Consider the following 20,920-nt stretch of genomic DNA (forward strand, 5'->3'; position numbering starts at 1 on the left):
TATGCCCCATAGAAAGTGGTCCCTGTGAGTTCTTTCTTTTGCAGTCAGCTCTGCTTTAAAAAGAAGTCAGTTATATTTTAGCCAACTTTTTGCATTTTTATAGCCGTAGGGTTTTCAATTTTTCAGTTCTACAACATTGCTTGTCAAATAAGTCTTGGAAATTATAAACTCCATGGGGAGTCACATCATCAGCTGGTTAAAGGATAACAATTTAACCCTTTTTGGAACAATGTACACTAGGATCTCTCTTGATGTGGGTTTGCCCCTATCACCATTTTGTTTGCATATTATGAATGCGGGAGTTCTCCCCACTCAAGAATAATGATGGGCTTAACGGTTTCTTGAGGCTACTACTTTCACTTGTCACTAGGATGGTGTTGTACTCATAGGATGGGGGGGGGGATGTCTTTCTGCTATAGCATGAGAGCAGAACCATCATTTTAAAACAAATGCCAATACTGTCTATATGTTATTAAAGAGATAGAAGAAAAAGAAATCACATTTCGGGGCTCCTGAGTGGCTCAGTCAGTTGAGTGTCCAACTCTTGGTTTCAGCTCAGCTCATCATCTCAGGGACCTGGGATCAAGCCTGAGTCAGGCTCTCTGCTTAGTGAGGAGTCTTTTTGAGGATTCTCTCCTTCTGCCCCTCCTTCCTTCCCTCTCTAAAATAAATACAGAAATCTAGAAAAGAAAAAGAAGTCACCCTATTCTATGCCATTTAATAGGACAATTTTCTCTATTAGGAGGTAATTCTTATTTTTCCATTGTTAATAAAGACTCTGAAGGAGGACCAAGTGACTTGATGCCACTCTATAATCACAAGACTTTGCCCACAGCCAGTTCCCATATATGGAGTGTCAAGGATATGAAAAGTTTTAGAATACTTTGTACAAAATTACTATTAGTGAAACAGTTAAAATAGACAACCCATAAGCTGCTGGCTTCTAATGCTATTTATTGGATTGAGACACGTTTAAAATTTATTGCACGGAGTGCTAGAATTTGAAGACAGTTCCATAGAGTGACAACTGTGTAATTCTGTGAATCTTAAGATTGTCCCTTTGGAATACAAACATCCTCTGGGTCTATCCTATGTGCTCTACCAGACTAACCAATTATAATAAGTAATTTTAGGAATTATATGCTCCACCAGTAGCAAGGGAGTATCAATCTTTCTAAAGTATAATTTTTAGGTTAACATGATTAACCAGATGTCTATTAACTAGAATCCCATTCAGGGAGATTTATGGAGTTTATAAATTACTGAGTAGATATCAAAGATGTCAAAATGGGAGAAACAGCTCATGCGAAGATAAATGAGAAATTGTTCCTCTATCACTCCCCCATACAAAAGGAAAACCGAGACCCAGAATCTATCCTGATGGCTCAGCAAAGAATATCCCATTGAGATAATGCTAGCCCTTTGTTTCCATATGTGCATGCTTCAAGGTCATGTGCATGTACTGGAGGGGGTATCAAATCCATCTCTGCCTCAGTAACCCCTAATCATACCCTCCCTGGTCACACATAGCACTTAAATTCTCACCTAAACCAGGTTCCTTTTTCATAAACTCATATGGCATCTCTGAACTTTTCCCTTTGTAATTCTTATCCCACTTATTAATGTCCACCTTCCCAAATAAAATATAAACCCTCCAAGAACACACCACTCATAGTTTGAAGTCGGGTATCTTGAAGACCAAATATAGCAAAGTCCAGAAGGAAGATAAGCAGTGCTGGGCCATATGCATTCTTTCCTCTCCTGCCACCTGCATGTTCACATGACTAACTCTTTGTGAAACACTCAGGTGGCACAGGTGGCACAGGTAGGTAGAATAAAGTCCCCGGGGCAGAGAGGCCAGCCCTCTAATTTCCCTTTGCTCTTAAGCACATGGCAAAGATGACATATCCTAGCTTTCTTTTTTGGTTAGGTGTGACCCTGTGACTAAGTGCTCTCATAGGAACAAGTAAAGAAGTAGTGTGTGCCTCTTGGCAGCCTGGCTTTAAAAATCTCCCAGACACACTCTTTCATATCCTTTTCCCTGGTGGGATGAAAATAACCACAGTCACCTTAAAAGCCACATGTCAGACCACAAGCCTGTCCTGACTTGGGTCCCAGAAAAACCTGCAGAGAGCTACTATTATCTGAGATGGTTGACCTGACCTAAGTGAAACAGACATAAAATTCTTCTTCTTAAAGCCTCTGAAAGAAAAAAAAAAAAAAGCCTCTGAGATTTAGGATTCTGCTAACACAGCCTCACAACCTAGACTATCTAATACAGTTATCAATCTTGAGAAATTCACGTTCTAAGAAAGAATTCCTATTATTTTGGAATATGTTCCAAAGTCTTCAAGATTGGGGCAAAGCAGGGGATTACATTTTGCAATTCAGTGTTTTTTACTTCAAAAGTTGCAGGGTTTGCTCCCACCAAGGATGTATGACCAAGTTCACATAGGCTGAGACATAGCGTAATGGATGTTCTTCTCCATATAGACAAATGAGCCTTCTGAGACAGTTTATCTAAGGGAATGACTTTGTGATATGGAAGTTTAAACATTTTCTCCTTACTACACATCCTCCTACTATCTTTCAAAAGTGAAAAATCCAATATCCATGGTTCAGACCCTTAGGGGGTTTGAGAGGATCCCATCATCTCCTTTCTTTTTCAATGCTACAGTGATGGGCAGTCTTCTGAATGCCCTAGGAGACCAGGTCAGTCCACAGTGTCTTGAAGGATTAGCAGCATCCTTTGCCATCTGCACCAGCCCTGGCCACCTCCAGACCTCAGGGCCGAGAGGGACCTGAGCAGTGAGTGAAATCAGTTTCTAAAGGCAACACAATGCCTAAAACAAAGAGGAAGTCTTGGATCTTTGCACTTGTTGTTGGTTTGATGCACTTTTCAGGGCAGCTAAAAGACACACAGTTTCCATTTCACCAAGTCAAGAAGAAAAGGAAGGAAGGAAGGAAGGAAGGAAGGAAGGAAGGAAGGAAGGAAGGAAAAAAGGGAAAGGGAAAGGGAAAGGGAAAGGGGAAAGAAAGAAAGAAAGAAAGAAAGAAAGAAAGAAAGAAAGAAAGAAAGAAAGAAAGAAAGAAAAAGAAAGAAGAGGCGAGCAAACAGATCGGATGGAGGATGGGCACATGAAAATTATTTTTAACAAAGCAGTATTTTTCACTGCTTAGGCAAATGACTTTTGTGAAAATACTTTTATGAAAGCCATACAGTTTTGATTTTACTTAGCACTCTCATTACGTTTGGATGCAAAATGAAGTTCACAATAAAATAAAACATATGATCAAAGGTTATATACAATTTTGTGATAAGGTGATTTGTAATTCAAGCAATGTACTGCTTGAGACTCATATCTTGATTCCCCATTCCAGATGCTGCAGATGCTATCTGGGGAAGCAAAGAACACATGGAGGAAGAAAAAAATCATTAAATATCACTGAACTAAATAATTAAGACTATTACAAAGAATATAAATAATGAATTTATAATGTATTACAATACAAATAAACGGTATTTTTAGTGTAAAAACTGCATTTGCACAAAGAAGCTATTTAGTAACAAATACAATTAAACTGCATTGGAAACATGGGAAAATTATCTGAATCACATATATACAGTGGCACAGTTCACATGAAACTTGACCGAGAAGAAGCTATCTGAAGACCATGTCCTGGTCTGAAACATGAAAGGCCTTCCAACCGCATCTCTTCAAAGAGCTGCCCCGTTCAAGGTTCATTATTTGGTTTTTGAAGACAAACTGATCTTCTGAAGATCAAAATGTAGGACTAAAGATACTGAACAAGAGGGAACTTTACTGTTGGCACAAAAGATTTACATAAATACTTTCCAAAAATGTTGTATTTGACGGGATGAATCTGTTACACGTTTATAATACTGGCAGAAATAACACTTCAACACCAAGATGGACAGAGATAGTTGATACACATTAGCAAAAGCACCAGTCTTTCCCTTCTTTCTCTCACTTCATGCCAATTTAATACTTTATACTGAAATCTCAGGTATACACTCTTGTTTCTATGTGGGTTTTTTTGGGAAGGGGGGCTCTTTAATGTTTGCCATCCTATAAAACAGCATACAGGCTCCATTCTTAAAGACTTGGTCATAAAAAGTCATGAAGGCTAAGGGCTCGCCTTAGAAGACATTTTTATTATCTCCCCCCCCCCAAAGTATCACAGGATGCAGGCTCTGCAGGCTTATATATATACTCAAATCCTATAACAATGCCATAGTTAGTTATCAACAAAGGGTTTGGCCACAAAAAAAGTCAAAATTTGGCTTTCTCCACTGTCAAAAGGCAACCTGGCTAAAGCTTGTTTACTTTTTATTACAGTCATTATTTTGGATTTCTTTTTTGTAGTGAAAGGGGCCTGTAGCTAACAGGGCTCATATGCACCATATCAGGCTGTACATACACGCTCCTGAGGTGCAGGATCTGTGTAGTCAATGAGCCCTGCCCATCACCCCATTCAGTGTTTACACTTCAAAGGGAAAGAAAGAAGTGGGACTAGCTGTCCACAGCTTCAATAATGAGATCTCTAAGCAAGCTGGGGTATTTTAACAGATCTAGAAAGAAATGAATGATAAAAGAAACTAACAAGAAGTTAGGCAGAAGTTTCAAACTTTCCCTATCATCAGACAAAAGAACCCCCACTCCAACTACTCACACATAACGCACTGCACCGCCACTCCAAAATCTAGTCACTTTTATTTAATTTTCCTAATTCTGATTTACATAAAATACTGTTCTGTAATTAAACAGCCAATATGGCAACATAGGAAAGCATGATTATCTTTTATTTTTTAAATCAAAATCATGTTTCCACATATTTGATTTCTGGATGAAACATATTATCTACAGGAAAAATGCATAAAAGCCTATTGAAATATTAATCAAATTTTAAATTATTTTAGTTTGACTTTTTTTCCTTTAATTTTATATTCAGTAAATATTGAAAACAAACCTTAAGGCCTTAAGTGGAAAGAAATTAAATTAGATGTGTACTTAGCAGGCCATTTAGTAAAAACCCCATCTTTTGCCAGGATGTTTAAAAAAAAAAAAAAAGTTCCTATAGCAACAGAGGCTTCAACTTTTAATGGATCTTCTTCTCCAAACTATTTTCTCCTCTTCCTCCAATTTTTTTTTAAGTGTTGCTGAGAAAGAACCTACATTTCTCTTGTTGTATAATTAGGTATTATTCGGGGTCCCATTGGAAATTGGCCTGACATTTATAAAAAGCCAAAGTGGATTTTATTTCTTTATTCCTTCCCTTCTGGTCAAATACTCCACTTACAAAGAAAAAAAATAAGTTTTAATATAAGGAGTAGGAAAGGGGGATGTATGATACAAAAAGCCAAACTACAAAACCTTTCTTATGCCATACCTCTGAACTTGAACTTAATGATCTCTGAAAAATTTGTTTCAGCTGATTGTAAGAGAACAGAAATCCAGTGACAGGTGGGCGGGCCCTGTTCAGCAATGATCCAGAAAAGCTTCCCAGTATCAGGAAGACGGAGCTGCCATCATCAGAACTAGGGTGCTTGGGCTGAGGATGTGTTAGAGACATAGCAGGCGGGGCAGGAAATGAGCCAAAGTCAAGGTTTCCCCAGTCTGTCAGCTCTGTGATGGTCTCCAACACAAGTTGCTGCTGCTGTCTGAAGAGAAAAACTAGTGGCGACTCTTCATGAACCTCACAGTACTAGGGGATGAGACTGTCAGGTAACTGAGTTAGAAAGATGAAAAATAACCATCTCTAAACATTGGATTCTATCAGAATAATAACTCCCTTTGTGTGGGGCTTGCAACAGGCCCGTTCAACCACTTGAGGGTAGAGAATTTCAGCACCTCCCCCTCCTCCAGGGAGCCTGTGTTCAAAGTTAATACGAGGTAAGGGTTACCTAAACAGTCAGACAGGAGTATACTGCATATTTCTTTATAAAGACGACAGAAACTTTTCAAATTTCATAAACCTGGATTACTTGTTTTTCTGTCTGGACCCAAGGGGTGTGGGATCAACTTTAGACATCTTTCATAAGCTTGGAATCTAATTTTATGAATTTATTCTAAGACATAAATCAGGTAAGGCAGAAGTAGATGGATGGATTGTTTAAAAGAAATTGAGCCCCCAGGGTGCTTTTAGTAGATTGAGTATTGAGAGATTTACAGGGATAAAATTCTTCACAAGATTAAGGAAGGAGGAAACGAAACCAAATCTTTCATTTCTAGATATTCACTTTCATTAATTCTTTCACCAAAAGCACATCACTGAAACAAAACTAGAAATGGTTTTGCAGTTAATATTAAAGTGGCTCAAGAGCCAGGGAACCCCTTGAGATGGAAGCAAAACAACAAAGTATTCAAGTTCTCTTCACAAGACAACCTTATACTGGCAACACTTAGGGCACTTCTGGCTTCAAAAAGAATACTGCTACAGGAACCTTTCGAAAAAAAAAATTACTACATTTTGGCAAACAACAACAAAAATCTCTCCTGTAAAATCCCTACTTCCTTTTGAATCTCCAAAGGTTACAACATTTCATTCAAGATGCTTGGCAGTCACGGCTTCATGGGCTTTGGTTCTGGATTATGTAAACCCTTAAGTCAGAATGAACGCCACTGATGTCAAGCGGCCGCTGTCTGAGGCCTCTCACTGAGGAAGTATTGTGAAGAGTGTGGGGCGCCTGCAGGCCCGTGGTGGGAAAGTTGGAAATACTAAAAGTAAGAAATAAATCATAACAAAGGAGATTTAGAGAGTTGGAATGACATCCAAGCTCTTTTCTACCATAATACCCAGGGCCCTCTCAATTTCTAGCTCTAAAAGAGTGTCTCTGTACCGTGGTGGCTGTGTTTCTAACAGTTTGACAAAAACAAATGCTTAACACAAGACTTCTGCAAGACCTCCCATGCATCGTGAGCATGGTCGTGTTGCTTTGCTTTCTTTTTATGGCGCCTGCAGGGTGCTTTCTCTGGTCAAAACTCTCTAGCCCCAAGCCAATGAATTTGTGCCCATGCCAAATCCCCCAACAGATCCTAACATCATGTTTGTCTGTTTTTCTGTTTCCTGATTGTCATGCCTGAAAGACTCTCATTAATATACATGAGGCTTAATGCCAGAGACTACATGACTAGAGATTGTTTTTTTAAGAGAAGCTTGCTCATTCAGGAAAAAATAAGGATTTGATTTACACTGCAGACCAGAGGGAGGCTGACCTATTCCTTTGGTCTGAATTCTCTGAAATACTGTCATTAGACCTATGGTCCCTTATCGGCATGCTGATTTTTACGCTGCCTCAATGTGTCTTGGGCTACTTCCGCGTGGATTGAGCTGGGCCACACAGGCACCTGTTCTTCAGGCTCAAGTTCGCCCAGCTGCTGGACTTCTCTCAGGGGCCCTTGGCCCTGGGTGTCATTTCTCCCCTCACCCACAGGAGGAGCAGAGCTGTCCTCTTCTTCATCCTCCTCTGCTTCCTCCTCATCACCAAGATCTTCTTTCTCTTCATCATCATCTACAAGGCTGTCCTTGTTTTCTTCTTCATTTGAATCCTCTTTTTCCTCCTCTGCATCCTGCAGCTGTTCAGCTTTGTGAGCATCCTCTGGCCTCTGAGTCTGCTCTATGGAGGGAAAAGAAGGGAACATCCTCTGAATAAACTGATCATTCAGCAGTTGATTGTGTTTAGCCATGAAATGAAATGCGGGAACATGACAGTGTTCTCCAATCTGAAGCTATGTTATCACACAGCACAGATCTCTGATTGATGGTGTCCTAGCTCCATCTGGAGATTTCACTGACCCTGTTGGCTTTAGTAGAGCACCAGGGCAGGAAAGATGAAGGTTCTCTCATGCTTTATATTTTGTACCTTCCAGAACCCTCCAACCCAATCATTGGTCATGGTGATTGGTGAGAAATGTGACTTAAGCAAGCCAATCACAGGATTTCCCAGGAGCTTTTGCCCAGAGTAGAGAGGAAAAGCCTTCTCTCTTTCTACAGGAATTGCTAAACTGATAATATGTGAGTCCGAGCTGTTAACAGCCACTGAATCAGCCACATAGAAGGAGAAACCTAACATTCCTTGGGCTATGCTTGAAATCAGAACATCCTTGGATCTTTCAGTTATGTGAGTTAAAATTTTTTCCTTTTTTTTCCCCCTAAATTACTTTAAACTGAGTTTCTGTGACTTCTAAGAATTCTATGGAATATAATGTATTTTCTAATTATCTATGGAAGTCTCCTAGCTGGAAAACTTCAAGAACTCAAAAGAAATAGCAGCTTAGTTAAACTCCCACATAAAATTCAACCATTTTAAAGCCTCAAAGAAGTCTTTCTTCATGCAAAGTTTCAAAGCTAGGAATAAAAACATGCAAATCCGGGGCACCTGGGTGGCTCAGTAGGTTAAGCGTCAGCCTTCGGCTCGGGTCATGATCCCAAGGTCCTGGGATCAAGTCCCACATTGGGCTCCCTGCTTAGCAGGGGTTCTGCTTCTACCTCTCCCTTTTTCCTGCTCAACTTCCTCTCTCTCTCTCTCAAATAAATAAAATCTTAAAAAAAAAAAAACATGCAAATCCAGGGCTATTGAGTCCCACAAACTGTGTGGTGCAGTGCAAGGATTTGGGGAGACTGTTTTTACAGGACTTAGGATAGTTACTGGTACTTAGCTGAAACTCTATAATAAATAGGCATTCCCCTCCTTCATTCCAGTTTGGATGAAGGAAGAGGTGTCAACTAATTAATGAAGGACATACACTTAAAGGGAAAAAATAATTGCCAAAATGAAGTATTCCCTAATTTCAGGGAAGAAAAAAAGGAATTTTTCTTCATATCTGATCTAGAGAACATATTTCAAAGAATTTGGTAACGGTGATGCAAATCAGGGAGAAGAATCTAGTATCTCTTTGAGCACAAAAGGGCATACCAGAGAATTCCAAAAATACTCTATCACAGAGGTTTATCACACTTACCAGCGTGTTCAGATAAACGCCTTGGAAGTGGTATATAGAAACATTCTGATATTACCACCAGGACCTGGAAGGAAAAAAGCAATTTTACAGTGACTAGCTATGACATTTATTACCAAAATATCTCAAATTTAGGCCTTGGTTCTATAACCAGATATTCATAAATAAATAATTAGCAGTTGGTCAAAATTCCTCAAAAAAGACATGGGTACAATTAAGAATCTCCTATTTTTCAAATGTAACAATACAGGAAAATATTATTACTATATAACAGGACTAACAGGACACAAAGTCAAATATCTATAAAGAGTCCACTAAAAATACATAAATCAATCAAGTATAAGAAAATAGATACTATGAGCCAAGTCTAAAATGGCTTTTTAAAAAACACTCCTTTGGCCAAACAAAATTAGTCTGCATACAGCTGCCTCTCACCAATGGCTAACCACTGATTGAGTAAAAGACTATGTCAAGCTCTAGAATTCTTAAGAGTACCATAAGAAATTTCTACAGAAATAAGTTGTGAGAAAAGTCATTGATGATATGAACCAAACACTATTTTAGAGTGTGATTGTCTTGGCTTCATTCTGACCTTAGTACAGCATGAATCACTGTCTACTTACTATAAACATCCCTCTCTTGAGAAACTATACAAGCTCCTTAGGAGCAGGTTCATCCCAGTCCCTATTCCATGCCCCGCCTGGGCCATGGTGATGGAGTTACAGGTCATGTCAATTGGCACAATTAGCTGGGCCCAGGATAAGCTGCAGCCAATTCTTCACACCTTCCCTTATGGCACCCCACAACACAAAGATCCAACAAGGAAGAAACTCTCTGTTTGTAAGGGCAATCTACTTTTCCTTGTACCTAGCTAACTCCCCAGCTTTACCCCTACTTTGAATAATTGCCCAGTCTTTAAAATAGTAATACTACTTCATACATTAGTGTTTTAATGGTGCTATAAAATTTTAAAGACTCTAAAGAAGTTATAGTACTTCTGATTCAATTTCATAAACATCAAATGAGTATGCTCCTTTATGTTCAGAATTATTATCATCTATATATTCATTTATTACTTATTTAAAATTTGGTTCATTAGGTTCAAGATGTCAGGCTAACCTCTGCGGGGAGAGGTTCAGAAAAAGGGGGAAAATGGCGGTTTAATTATGAAGCAATATGGAACATGAATTCCTTAAGAAAAATGAATAAAGCATTTTGACAGATATTTCAGAGTTACAGCTAAAACAACCTGTTATAGGTCTGGGAAGAAGAATGACCACGTGAAGGAGGCAGCATTTAAGACCCGAGGCATAGTCTAGGGTAGATGGACAGCAACAGCTGCCTGGCTCCTCTGAGCTACAACAAATTGGACCATGGGGGCTCCTGGATGGAGAGAAAGCCCTGAATGCCGGGATTGTGGACATCCATGTGGTAGGGCCATGGAATGCATGAAGCTCTGTGGGCTGGGGAGGAAGAAGATCCCAACCATTAAATTGATTTGAACAGTAAAGAGGAAAACATTTCCATCTGAAAAGCCTGAAGTTGAAAAATTACATTTTAATGTGACAGTTCCATGCTTATTAGCTATTTGTGGGATATAATTTTTTGTTACCTGTTTTCTTTTGCCTTTCTTAATTCTAATTGTAGGGTTAAATTTTGGTCTTGACATAATTAGGGAAGGGAAAGAAGAAACATTTACCAGTGACAAGAAATCCTGGCATTTACAATGAAGCCTGGAAGGGAGTAAGTACCACCTGTGATATACCTGGGCCAGCTAGAGGGCTGGGTATAGAGGGCCTAGAAAACACTTAAAGGACAGCCTCAGCCTTGCCTCTTATTAGCTGTGTGACCCTGGACAAGTTACTTAGTTGCTTTCTCACTTGCAGTCTCTCAAAAGGATGGATTTGGGCTAACCTATCTTCAAGGTCTGTTTTATGTCTAATAGTACACAATTCCATCATGTAGCCTTAGTGCTCAGAAGCTCTTATTCTCCCAGATTCTTTTACTTCAAGAATTATTTTCCGGTCTAGAGAACCATTCCCTTGGAATGAGCCACTTTCTGAGCCACTAAGAATGGCACTTTTTAAAAACAGGTCTGGGGCGCCTGGGTGGCTGCATCAGTTAATAGTCTGTCTGCCTTTGGCTCAGGTCACAATCCTGGGGTCCTGGGATTGAGTCCTGCATTGGACACCATGCCCTCAGTGGGGAGCCTGCTTCTCCTTTTCCCTCTGCCTCTCCCCCTGCTGTGCTCACTCTCACTCTCTCAAATAAATAAAATCTTCAAAAAATAATAAAAATTAAAAATAATAAAAACAGAGTCTACACTGGGTGTTCTATTATTTGTTGGTACACTGAATTTAAATAAAATTACAAAAAAACCCCACTGAGTCTATAGGAGAATGGTGCTATCCTCCTCCTCTTTCCTTCCAGGGTTATATTTTCTGGTTTCATCTGTACCAGGTAGGTACAGACAGTATGCAACTGAATGAGGAAAGCAAGCAGATTTACCATCTTTCACAGAATGAAATCTATACCTCCTATATTAGAGACCCTCCTTTGGGGGAAGCTCTATGCTAGACAGTAGTGAACAACACACAGAAAAATAATCTACCCAAGTACCAAAATTTAGACAGTGACTATATATACCAACTGAAATGGAGACAGATAACAGAGACATAATATCACTGCCAATGTTTTCCACTGCTTTTCTGCTTGCCTAGAGCTTTGCAGTCTCCCATCTTTCACAGCACAGTCACTGATGGCGGACAACAACACTGCCAAAATGATTGCATATATAGACTACTCACTTACAGGTCTTTCCATACTGGTCTAAAATGCAAAATATATACTTGAAAACTGAGCCCTTTGTTTACATGTGGAAAATAACATTTAGTAAAGTATTTCAGTCATCATGAGGCTCAGTCAAGAAAACAAATAAAAATCTAAACTAACAGCCTTGTTTTGACTTCCCATCTTTTAAAATTAGGAAAAAGTAGGAAACATCATAATCAGGTTTATGGGAAACAGTAACTTCATCAGAAAATCACTTCTCTATGGAAAACATTGTGTTCCTTCTGGCCACTGTATAAATTAAACTCCATAAAGATTCATAGAGGGAAGAACTTCCAAAGACACCAGGACCAAGCTTCACGTAACTGCATGCCTGGGCTCTCCTCTCAGCCAGCCATCAGTTAATGGCCAGGGTGACACAGAACACTGAAATGCACATCTGCAGACCTCCCTGAAGGCAAAAATTCTAGCTGTTGTGTGCTTCTTTTAATACATATTACAGTTGGAAAAGGAATCCTTTTCTACAGTGTAGAAAAGGAACCAGAGATATGTGTCTGGTACTTTATGGAAATGTATTACCAAAAAATTATGATTACTGCTTTGAAATTATTATCATTTTGTTAAATAAAGTTATCCTCCCAACTTCTTATAAAGGAATAATATTGTATATCACTTTATCACTTTAACAGTCTAAAATCAAATTTTTTCTTGTGATTGAGTTCTCGTTTCAAAGCATTGTGGTCTGAATATATGCAAGGGACAATCCCAATCTTTTGGTATTGGTTGAGACCTAATTTGGGACCCAGTATGTGGTCTATTCTGGAGAAAGTTCCATGTGCACTTGAGAAGAATGTGTATTCAGTTGCATTCGGATGGAATGTTCTGTGAAATCTATTTGGTCCAGTGTATCATTCAAAGCCCTTGTTTCTTTGGTGATGTTCTGCTTTAAAAATCTGTCCTTTGCTAAGAGTGCCATGTTGAAGTCTCCTACTATTAGCGTATTATCATCTAAGTATCTCTTTACTTTGATTATAAATAGACGGATATACTTGGCGGCTCCCACATGAGGGGCATAAATATTCATGACTGTTAGGTCTTCTTGTTGGATAGACCCTTTAAGTGTGCTATAGTGTCCCTCTTCATCTCTTATTACAGCCTTTAATATGAACTCTAATTTATTTGATATGAGGATTGCTACCCCAGTTTTCTCTTGAGGACCATTTGAATGGTAAAGAGAAACAGGTCTGAGGCACCTGGGTGGCTCCATCAATTAATAGTCTGTCTGTCTACCATTTCATTTTTAGGCTGGAGGTGTCTTTAGGTCTAAAATGACTCTTTTGTAGACAACATATAGATGGATCTTGCTTTTTTATCTAGTCCGATACCCTGCCTTTGATGGGATCATTTAGCCCATTCACATTCAGTGTAACTACTGAAAGATATGAATTTAGTGTCATTGTATTACCTGTACAGTCCCTGTTTTCGTGGATTGTTTCTTTGGGCTCCCTTTTTCTTTTACAGGGTGACCCTTAATATTTCTTGCAGAGCTGGTTTGGTGGTCACATGTTCTTTCAGTTTCTCCCTATGTTGGAAGCTCTTTATCTCTCCTATTCACAGTGACAGCCTTACTGGATAAAGTATTCTTGAGTGCATGTTCTTCTCATTTAGTAACCTGAATATAGCCAGCCTTTTCTTGCCTGCCAGGTCTCTATGGAGGGGTCTGCTGTTAATCTGATATTTCTCCCCATATAAGTTAAGAATATTTTGTCTCTTGCTGCTTTAAGAATTTTCTCTTTAGCTTTGAAATTTGCAAGTTTCACTATTAAATGTCAAGGTACTGAATGGGTTTTATTGATTTTGGAGGGGTCCTCTCTATCTCTTGGATCTCAATGCCTGTTTCCTTCCCCAGATTTGGGAAGTTCTCAGCTGTGATTTGTTCAAATATACTTTGTGGTCCTCCCTCTCTTTCAGCCTCTTCTGGAATCCCAATTAGACATATATTATTCCTTCTCAAGCTATCATTTATTTCCCTAAGCCTTTCCTCATGGGCTCTTAATTGTTTTTTTCTCTTCTTTCCTCAGCTTCCTTCCTTTCTACCAACTTGTCTTCTATATCACTCACTCTCTCTTCCACCTCATTAATCCTAGCAGTTAGAGCATCTAGTTTGGATTGCATCTCAGTTAAACTATTTTTAATTTTGGCCTGATTAGATCTCAATTCTGCAGTAGAGTCCTTTATGTTTTTTTTCCCCAGAATCATTAACTTTATAATTGTACTTCTGAATTGAATTTCTGACATCATATTGAAATCCAAATCCTGTAACTCTATGGCAGAAAGTATGGTTTCCAGTTCTTTCATTTGTGGTGAATTCTTCCTTCTAGTCATTTTGTCCAGTGCAGAGTGGCTGTATAAGCAGGCTGAGTCAAAAAAAAAATCAAGCACAGCCTAAGTAAAATACACCCTAGATGATTACAAAGAGGTAAGAGACCAGAAAGTGAAAGAAAATGAAGAACAGAACAAAATAAAACAAAAGGACCACTAAAGTGAAAAACAAATTTTAAAACAAAGTAGTAAAAATTTAAAAACTAAAACAAAAAACAAAGAAAAAAAAAAGGAAAGGAAAAAAGGTGGTAGGGGGAATGGTGGTGGTAAGGAAGTGGTAGTGGAGAGGGAATGTGGTCCCCCTGAGGGGACATATAGGGTTATCCTCTTGGTTCTGAGTGTATTTTGTTCTATATGTTAAAAGATGCTTAATCCCAAATTTATGTAAACCAGCAATACTTATATAAAGTCCCAACATCGACCACAAAAATATAAACAAGATAAAAGAGGAGGGCTAATGGGAAGGAAGAGAGAATATAATCTCACAGAATGAACCAACTTGGTGTTCCCTTGGTTCTGGGTATACTTTGGTTGTGTGTTAGAAAGTACTAATTTCCACCATTGCAAAAACAAAACGAGACAGACAAAAACAAAAAACAAAAACCCGTATCTTGTATATCTACAAAAATTAAATTGAAAACGTTGAAGGGAATCCAGAAGTGAAAAATATATCTAAGACATATAATTGTAAAATATTAAAGTCAAAAAGGAAAAAACTTAAAAAAGAAGAGCTGGTAAAATATTGTAGTCAATGTGGGAAAATAAAAAATATTGAAAAATTTTAGTGATATAGAGTTATAATGGAAAAAGAAAAAAAAAAAAAAAGGACCCTCTAGTTCTATATACTCTTTTCCCTCAGTCCTGGAGCTTTCCAGTGCTGCTTATTCAGTAAACTTGCTTTTCCCTTGTTCTTCCAGCAGTTCTGGGGGAGGGGTCTGCTGCACGTATTCTCAGGTGTCTGTGCTTGAGTGGAGATGTCCCGCCTCTTGCCAGGTGCTGGGCTCAGTATGAGCTGTTTATCCTGTGAGGTCTTTGTTCCCTAGAGGCCCTGCCTTTCAAAGGTATGTGCAAGGTGAAACAAAGAGGGAAAAAAAAATGGTGGCAGCCAGATGTCCAGCTCTGCAGTCGAGCTCCCCATAGTAACTAACCGCAGTCCACACTGGCCTAGGTGCTCCTGGGGACGGGTGCAGCAGGGGAGTTCTTGCTTTCCTGTGCTTTCCCTGCTTCCGCCTGTTCCAGGGGGAATGGAGGATAGCCAGCTTCATCCACTTCAGTGTCCTTGGATCCAGGGCCCTGCTGCTGGATCTGCGCTCCCAGGGACCGCCTCTCCTGAAGGGAATGGAGGACAGCCACTTCCATCTGTTGCCAGGCTCTAGGGTAAGCAGCGGGCTTCTCCCAAATGCCCCAAAGGGCTGCGGTGCTCCAGCCCTTTAGCAAAACGGGACTGCAGTTTGCAGTGAGCTTTGTCCCAGGCACCACAGTCTTATAGTGACTCCAGGAATCTTGATGCTTCACTGCCCCTTCTGCGATTCTGCCTGATTTCCCTGCTAAGCACTTTCCTGTCAGGGAAAACTCAGGCAGGGATTTTTAAAGTTCCTACTTGTCCAGGGCTGGGCTTTTGTGCCCTGGAGGCTTTTGCAGCTCCACTTTAGCCCTGCAGTCATAGCTCCCCCCCAACCCATTTTATTTCTTTTTAATTTTTTTCACCTTCCTACCTTGTTAAAAGCAAAAACCTTTGTCTCTAGCATTCCAGCTGTTCTCTCTTTACATTTCAAGTTGAATTTATAGGTGTTCAGGATGTTTCGAAAGTTATCTAGGTAAGTTTGTGAAACCAGATGAGCTGAGGACCTCTATCTTGCCAGGCTCCTGAACAGTCAGTCTAGACTCAACTCTCTTCTTCAGGCCAAACCTTGATAACCTTCCTGGACTGATGATTTGAATATAAGTTTCCAAATGAATTTGGGGTATAGGCATACCTGATCTGATTTCTTGAACTTATTAAAGTTAACTTCAAAGATAAAATTCAAAAACTATGCTGAGATGAGTTTCCAGTGCTCTTCCAATAGGCTCACACTCAACCTACATTCTCCATAACTCCACTTGAGAATCACCTAGGATTTCATGGTGTTTCCCTTACAAAAGCCTCACTCATGTGGCTCTAAAATATACTGCTGGAAAAATCTAGCACTAGACAATAGATGGGAGAAGCAAATTTATATACAGTCAAATTTATATCCAAAGTCCAATCCTTTTACGCCAGACTGTCAGGGACATGTTGGTTAGCAGTAAGATTAATGTAACCTAATGATTGACAAATCTGAATGTCCCCCCCCCCACCCACCATCTGTGAAGTTAACACCAGCAGTCAGATCTCAAATGCCATAGTATAAGGTAAGTATATTTGCAGCAAAATAAAATCAAGCCTCCTTAGCTTCTTGGAGTATAGCTTTGTCATTACAAGTTATATATCAATATACATAAAAGCAATTGCTAACATTTTACGTTTATTTTTAAAAAGAACTTGCTAAAGAGCTGAAATGCATTATACAATGTAAGGATAGACTTTAAAATAATCTTATCTAAAATGTCCTTTTTATATGAAATTTCTTTCACACAGTATTTAAGAGCTATGTGATTAATAAATAGCACAATGGCTTTTAAGAACTTCTTAGAGTTTAAAGCTCAATCAAACTGATTAAGTGTGGATAAAAAGAGAGATTAAAAACTATGTAAAAGAGTAAAACATTGTCAAAATACTATATAGTTAGGTAAATAAATTTATTATTTCAATTCTTACCTAAAACATCTAGGGAAAAAAATGCACAGATACTTACTACATACTAATTTTCAAACCTAAAGAAGACATAGTAATGTGCTTTGCACCTTTTTTTTTTTTTCCCATGACTGTGTTTCTTTATCTACATTATCTTAGAAAATCCACCTTAGGATATCCAGAGTGTTTGTATAAGCAGCTGGTCAGGATTAGAGGTTCAATTGGAGGATATGAACAAGAAAAATCATCTTGTTCACTCAAGGAACAAATTCACAGGACTGGCCTTATCACCAGTGTTCCAGTCAAGTAGGCAATGTGTGAAATTACAGCTGACTCGGTTGTATTAAAAATTAGGAATTCATGTAAGGTCTCCAATTCTTCTTTCATTACTGCCTATATTCTAGATATATAGACTATATACCTGCACACACCTTCAGGATATTTAAGGTTAGGATTAGGAGATAAAAGTTTAAGGAATATTCTGTTATATCTCAAATTACCACTAAGAGTAGTATCAAAAAAGTAACTGCTTAGATTATACACAAAATGATATTTGTTTATGCATCTTTTCTTTCTTGGCTGCTTTCTAGTTTTACCAAAAAAAACCTATGTAACGTCAAAGGGGAAAATCGCATTCTCTCTTACCAGACCCATAAAAAGGCCAAAAATCAAGGTGGCCATGACGAAAAAGATGTAAGAACACCAAGCAGGAATTCCAAGGGTCACTGTGAAATAGTTGTGAAGATGCTGTAATCAGAAGAAAAAAAATTACTTATTACAAAACATGTTTGAATCTCCCTCTTAGCTAGAAGTCAAGTTTGCACAATGTTTCTATACGTATGAGCTCCCACAAAGTTCACCAGTCTACATTTATTCGATTCTTCAAGAACAAGTCTTACAACGCTGAGTACTGGAGAGTAATAATCAAGGTCATATCTAGTAAGACCTACATACCTTTGTTCATGATCTGGGAGAACTCTGGCAGAATTGTTTTCCAAGCCCCTTCTTTCATCATAATAGATTCTTTTTGGTCATTCTCCCTAATAATTCCATATGCCTCAATTTTTACTCCTCATGTGGCACCCATAAAAAATTAAACTTCTTGGGCCTTTGTCAATTTTTAAGTGGAACTAAATTACTACTTACAGAATATCAAATGTTTAAAATATCTCCATACAAGGGCACCTGGGTGACTCAGCTGGTTAAGCGTCTGACTCTTGATTTCAGCTTAGGTCATGAACTCAGGGTTGTGAAATGGAGCCTCATGTCAGGCTCCATGCTGGGCATGGAGCCTGCTTATGATTCTCTCCCCCTGCCCCTCTCCACCCCCACCCCTTTTCCCTTAAAATAAATTAATTGATCAATTAATCAAATGAAATGAAATATAAAAAAATTTCTTCATACTTCCTTTTCCTAATCAGACCATTACTCTATCCCACTCATATTCAATAACTTTCCTACAAAACTGAAAATATTAGAAGAAAGTTTTTCTAGTTATTTCATTATAAATAAATGAAATTCCATCAGTCTTTGAGTAGAGCGTACATCCCTTCATGCTTCCTGTTCCCTGAGACTCTATTTGATGTCAAACACTTTAAAAAATGGGTGAAGAGATAACCATTTTTGCTAATAATTATTTAGCATTTTTGCATGTTAAATCATGCAAGTTTGGAGTCAAGGCCCACTTAAATGTAGACTTGCTGAAACCATGCTTCACCATGATGGCTTAGTGATCTTACAGTTAGTTCCAAAACCAAAATCGTTAACTATAATCCAAGCATTAACTGGGCATATGATGAAATGGCTCCAAGCTAAGTGCCACCAGCAAGCAGAGATAACAACTGAATGACTTGCCTATAACTGATTAGGTGGATGAAAATGACTCCTAGCTTCTATTTTAATTTAATATTTCTCAAAATCCAGATTACTCAAATATCTCCCATTGGTTTCTAGTTTATAAATGCCAATACAATAGTATATTTTATTCTGGCTTAATTCTGAATGATAAACCAACAAACAAAACAGCTTGTTAATGGTCTAGAATAATCTGAGATCTCCTCTCTCCAATTTCTTATTCAGTAGAAAGGACAGATCTAGACTCAACAAGTACTTTACATACTTATATTGCAAGGTGTTCAATAAATATTTATTGAATTAAAAAAGAGATACTAGCAGATCCTTCAATTATTCATAGGAAATACAAACAACTCATGACTTGTAAAACTATTATTGTCCTCTGGTGATGGCATTGTTCAACATTCTGCCTTTAGCCAGGGCAATAGTTTATTAAGAATAATCTAACATTCTGCAGCCCAGCAGGCAAAGAGGCATTTGGGATATCCAAAGGTTGCTTCATTCAAACTCTGTTCAATTTAAGTTCTAAAATGTGTCATACAGTTCTCTACTTTAGAAAACTCTATGTAGTCATAGTTTATGCTTCTCTTGTTTACTCGGTGCCACCCTCAGGATTAAACTCTGAAATGTGCCAAGGAATTAAAAGATATGGAAAGCCAGTCTAACTTTGTGCTGACCCATAGAGGCCTGTATTCTGGAACTTGCTTTATAAGTAATATCCATTAATTGCAGGAATGAATCATGTCCAGTTATAAGTCCTTCTGGATAGTATCTTATGCCCTTTCAGCAAAATAAATGATTAAAGTAACCCCCAAGAAATTTTCTAAGTTATTTTCTGGAATTCACTAAGTTATTTGCTCTTGAGTCATTGCATTCTGAGTCACACACTTAGCACATTCAAAATATCCTCTTACTGTAGCAAGTTCTACTTCAATTTTCTCATATCAACTTATTCTTTAAAGGATGTATTTGAGCCTCTTAGAGAAACCTCACCATCTTGTGGTCTTTTAGTTGATTAATACTAAAGCCTCCTTAACCAAGTTGTGTTTTCACAACTGTAGACATAAATCTTTATCTGTTTATTTTGTCTGAGTCCACAATGGTTTTAGAACACCTTAAGAGTGTTGGGATTTGTGGCATTAAGTACTTGAAGTTTTGCCGTATATATGTTTTTAAGTAATAACTGATTCAAACTAATCAAATTCAATTTTACATTCCTGAGTTTTTGTTTCTTTAACTGCAAGGTAAAGTGACAGTTTTCACTTGTGGAAAATACTGATCCTTGTTCAATATTATATGTGCTCATTATAAGCAAGCATCTTACTTTGTTTCCTTAAAATGCACAAAAATATCACCTAATGGGCCTGACAACTTATACTATACCATTGTAATAGATAATGGAATTAGAGCTAGTGTTTGGCTACATACAGATTTGAATGAGAGACTAAATGAAGACACCCTTACAGTAGAATTACCCAGTGGTCAGATGAATTTAAGGAATGGAGCAAGGCCAAGGCCTCCAAGGATCACCGGTAGAATCTTCTCTCCAGACAGCTCAGTACTCCGAGAGCTGAACTACTACAGGGCAGATTCAGTGCTGTCCAAGGGCACCCACTCAGTCAGCCCAGTGCTGCACAGCCTTGTTGAGAGAGGCTGTGATTAGATTCTGCCAATGTCACAGGATATACTCTGAGGCGTTTTGGGACAAATCCAATATCTCTTTCAAACACAGATCAGAATCCTCAAAACATCTTCCCTGTGTGGAAGTAGCTCAGAAAGGCTATCTCTAGTAATGGCCAAGGGTTTAGTTCACATTCGATGTTTTACCTTTTCAACACATGTATCAAGACACAACCTTGCAGCCCCTTGTAGGCATTAAGAGAGGTATTCTGTGGGTGTGTACTATCTCACTGTAATATGGTTATAGATAATTTTACAAAGAAAACCCCTCAAAACAGTGAGGAGAGATGCTACCATCTAAAACACAGGAGGACATTTCAGAAGTTTTAAAACATACTCTTAAGTGTTGGCGGGGACGTGGAAAGAAAGGAAACCTTATGCACTGTTGGTGGGAATGTAAATTGGTACAGCTACCATGGAAAACAGTATGGAGGTTCCTCAAAAAGTTAAAAATGTAAAT

At 38.5% G+C, this 20,920-nt stretch overlaps 1 protein-coding gene across 1 annotated transcript in view; it reads right to left on the reverse strand.

The window, feature by feature from the left end:
* Positions 1–3,203: 3,203 nt before the first annotated feature.
* Positions 3,204–20,920, reverse strand: part of TMX4 (thioredoxin related transmembrane protein 4) — a 51,372-nt gene continuing 33,655 nt past the window's right edge. Inside the window, exons 6-8 of the mRNA XM_072736368.1 lie at positions 17,572–17,673; positions 8,985–9,048; positions 3,204–7,639 (exon numbers count right to left, since the gene is read on the reverse strand). Of these exons, the coding sequence (XP_072592469.1) occupies positions 7,281–7,639; positions 8,985–9,048; positions 17,572–17,673 (525 nt within the window). The 3' untranslated portion in view covers positions 3,204–7,280. The remainder of the gene's footprint in view (positions 7,640–8,984; positions 9,049–17,571; positions 17,674–20,920) is intronic.

The sequence above is a fragment of the Vulpes vulpes genome, chromosome 14 (assembly GCF_048418805.1).
Source record: "Vulpes vulpes isolate BD-2025 chromosome 14, VulVul3, whole genome shotgun sequence".
Taxonomy (NCBI): Eukaryota; Metazoa; Chordata; class Mammalia; order Carnivora; family Canidae; genus Vulpes; species Vulpes vulpes.